This window comes from Mandrillus leucophaeus, unplaced genomic scaffold (assembly GCF_000951045.1).
Source record: "Mandrillus leucophaeus isolate KB7577 unplaced genomic scaffold, Mleu.le_1.0 Scaffold315, whole genome shotgun sequence".
NCBI classification, from domain to species: Eukaryota; Metazoa; Chordata; class Mammalia; order Primates; family Cercopithecidae; genus Mandrillus; species Mandrillus leucophaeus.
Genome location: NW_012103310.1, coordinates 1,392,947 through 1,395,895, shown reverse-complemented (window position 1 = coordinate 1,395,895; position 2,949 = coordinate 1,392,947). Strand labels below are relative to the sequence as shown.

At 44.3% G+C, this 2,949-nt stretch overlaps 1 protein-coding gene across 1 annotated transcript in view; it reads left to right on the top strand.

Annotated features, from left to right (window-relative positions):
• The first annotated feature begins 537 nt into the window (after positions 1 to 537).
• PIGP (phosphatidylinositol glycan anchor biosynthesis, class P) overlaps positions 538 to 2,949 on the top strand; it is a 7,433-nt gene continuing 5,021 nt past the window's right edge. Inside the window, exons 1-3 of the mRNA XM_011987742.1 lie at positions 538 to 776; positions 1,602 to 1,604; positions 2,092 to 2,124. Of these exons, the coding sequence (XP_011843132.1) occupies positions 673 to 776; positions 1,602 to 1,604; positions 2,092 to 2,124 (140 nt within the window). The 5' untranslated portion in view covers positions 538 to 672. The remainder of the gene's footprint in view (positions 777 to 1,601; positions 1,605 to 2,091; positions 2,125 to 2,949) is intronic.

The following is a 2,949-nucleotide window of genomic DNA, read 5'->3' as shown; positions in this document are numbered from 1 at the left end:
AAGTTTAATATATTTCTTAAACGAGGATATAATTAATGCTATTTTGAGGAATCATCCTTTCTTAAACCTATCCAAATCTTAAATATTTATTCTCCTAAAATTCATCAATAGCCATATCGAAATTGAAAGCTTTTTAAAGATCGCTATTGATACCTCTCTAATTAAAGATGGTAGCATGAACATGCATGTTTATCTCCATCCATTTCCTCCAAAAATCTTGTTAAAATGACCCTACAGGAAAAAAAAAAAAAAAAAAAACAAGATATAAACCACAGAAACAATAGGATAGCAGAAAAGAGTTATCAACCACATTTTGGAAAGTGGATTGTGATAGGTGAGAAGTAACTGCCTTTGTTTCTGTGATTTTCACATTGCTGAAGTAGTGAAGCCAGCAAGAATATTTGTGCCATGGAACTCCAGAATAGCTCAGACATTGGGGTACCAGGTAGCTCTTTAATTCTGGGTTAGACTGAAAACATGTTTAAAGACTTCAGCCTTGAAGTCTCCGCGGGGGCGCGGGTTGCGGACGGGGGCGCGGGAGGCGGTTCTGTGCGGCGGGGGCCGTGCCCGCGGCGGAGCGATGGGGCGAGAATGGGCCAATGGTGCCGGGGAGCACCTCGCTGATGGCTGATTGTGTTCCTTTTCCACAGGTTGCCTAAAGCCCCAGGAAAAATGGTGGAAAATTCACCGTCGCCATTGCCAGAAAGAGCGATTTATGGCTTTGTTCTTTTCTTAAGCTCCCAGTTTGGCTTCAGTAAGTACTTTCCTGATGGATGGCCAGGGGCTTTTTCTGGCGTTCAGTGACAAGGGAAGAATCCATTGGTTAGACTGTGCACACATGAACTGTTGATTCTTTCTCCCTATGTCTCTTTTTAAGAGAATCTGAAGGGAACTCGTGTTTGTTGAGTGTTCTGTGTGCCAGCACTAGCCTAGGAGGTTTTAGTCTCTACAAATATTTATACAGCGCCAGATGCGATGGCAAAGTGAATAAAGCCTGGTCCCTGCCCTTAAGGAGGTCGTGGTCTTGTGGAGGAGACAGATGAGTAAATCTACAGTTAGTGCTCAGTGTCAGGGGAGCACGGTGGAGAGACATTGAAACCAGACTGGAAAATCAAGGCTTTTACAGAGGCCATTCCCCCGGCACTGATGCTGGTTAGAAAAGAGTAGCAGAGAGGGACGACGTGGAAAGGCCATGAATGAGGGCGTGAGAGGGTTTGGACCCGAGGAGCTTGGTATGGCACCAGTGTGCCCCACGGGGATCTGGGGAACAAAAGAAGTAGCCCAGAGAAGTCAGGTTGAAAGGTGTGTCCTTTTCGTCCTGGATCTCCCTTAATCCCCATAACGTTCCGTTTTACAGATACGGAGACTGATGCTCACTGAGACACTAGTATGCTCAGTCACACAGCAAGCCCCAAGTCTCTCCCCAAAAGGATTTGGGAATTTTGAGGCACACAAGAGGGAGAAAATTGAGTGCCCCTGATCCAGCGTTTTGCAACTCTTTGGAAACTAGGAAAGTGGAGGAGTGGTAGTACTTCTGAACCCTAACTAAAATATATCAGCCTGCACCATCAGTACAGCTTGCAGATGAATGTAATGGCCAGGCTGTTACAACTGAAATGAAGTGAAGAAGTTACAACTGAGTTCAAATTCTGACTCCTCCACAGATTACCCATGTGAGCTGGGACGCTCAGCAAATTTTTTGAACCTCAGGTTCCTTATCTATAAAAGGTTAGTGATAATGATGGTTATTAAATGCTTATGACACATGAAACAGTTCTATGGGGTAGGTTCTGTTATTATTGTCCTTTAAAGATGAGCATCCTGTGGTTTCAGTAACTTACTCAAGATTGCAAAGCTACTAAATGATAGGCCTCTAAATTTGAACCCAAATACACTGACTGACTTCACTCTGCTGCCTCTTCTGACTGTTGTGAGGATTAACCGGGGTAATTTATGTAAAGCATGTAAAATAATGCCTAGGAACGGTTAAGGACTTAATAAGTGTTAGCTACTGATGTTATTGTTAGCACTTTCGTAAATCCTTGTTCAAAGAGTGTATCAAGGATTAGAAGCTATATGAATAAATAAAAGCAATACTTTAAGACTTAAATTCTGGCCAGTGCAGTGGCTCACGCCTGTAATCCCAGCACTTTGGGTGGCCGAGGCAGGCATATCACCTGAGGTCGGGAGTTTGAGACCAGCCTGACCAATATGGAAAAACCATCTCTACTAAAAATACAAAATTAGCAGGGCATGGTGGCGCATGCCTGTAATCCTAGCTACTCGGGAGGCTGAGGCAGGAGAATCGCTTGAACCTGGGAAGAGGAGGTTGCGGTGATCGCACCATTGCACTCCAGCCTGGGCAATGAGAGCGAAACTCTGTCTCAAAAAAAAAAAAAATTAAATTCCATGATACATACAACCAAAAAGTAATTCAAGTATTTATTGGTGCTTACCATGTGCCAGGCACTGTTACAGGCTAGGAAGGACCAAAACAGCCAAAAATGCCCTGCTTTCATAGAGTTTTTATTCTAACGCTGGGGGGAGACAGTCAATGGACAAATTAAATAAGAAAAACGTATACAGTATCAGGTGATAAAGTACCATGGGGAGAAATTAAGCAAGGGGAAGGAGGATACGGAGTGGAAGGAGGGCCTTTTAATGTGCTTCTGTGTCATTTATTTATTTATTTATTTTATTTATTTATTTTTTTTTTTTTTTGAGACGGAGTCTCGCTCTGCCGCCTAGGCTGGAGGTGCAGTGGCGCGATCTCGGCTCACTGCAAGCTCCGCCTCTCGGGTTCACGCCATTCTCCTGCCTCAGCCTCCCGACTAACTGGGACTACAGGCGCCTGCCACCTCGCCCGGCTAATTTTTTGTATTTTTTAGTAGAGACGGGGTTTCACCATGTTAGCCAGGATGGTCTCGATCTCCTGACCTCGTGATCCGC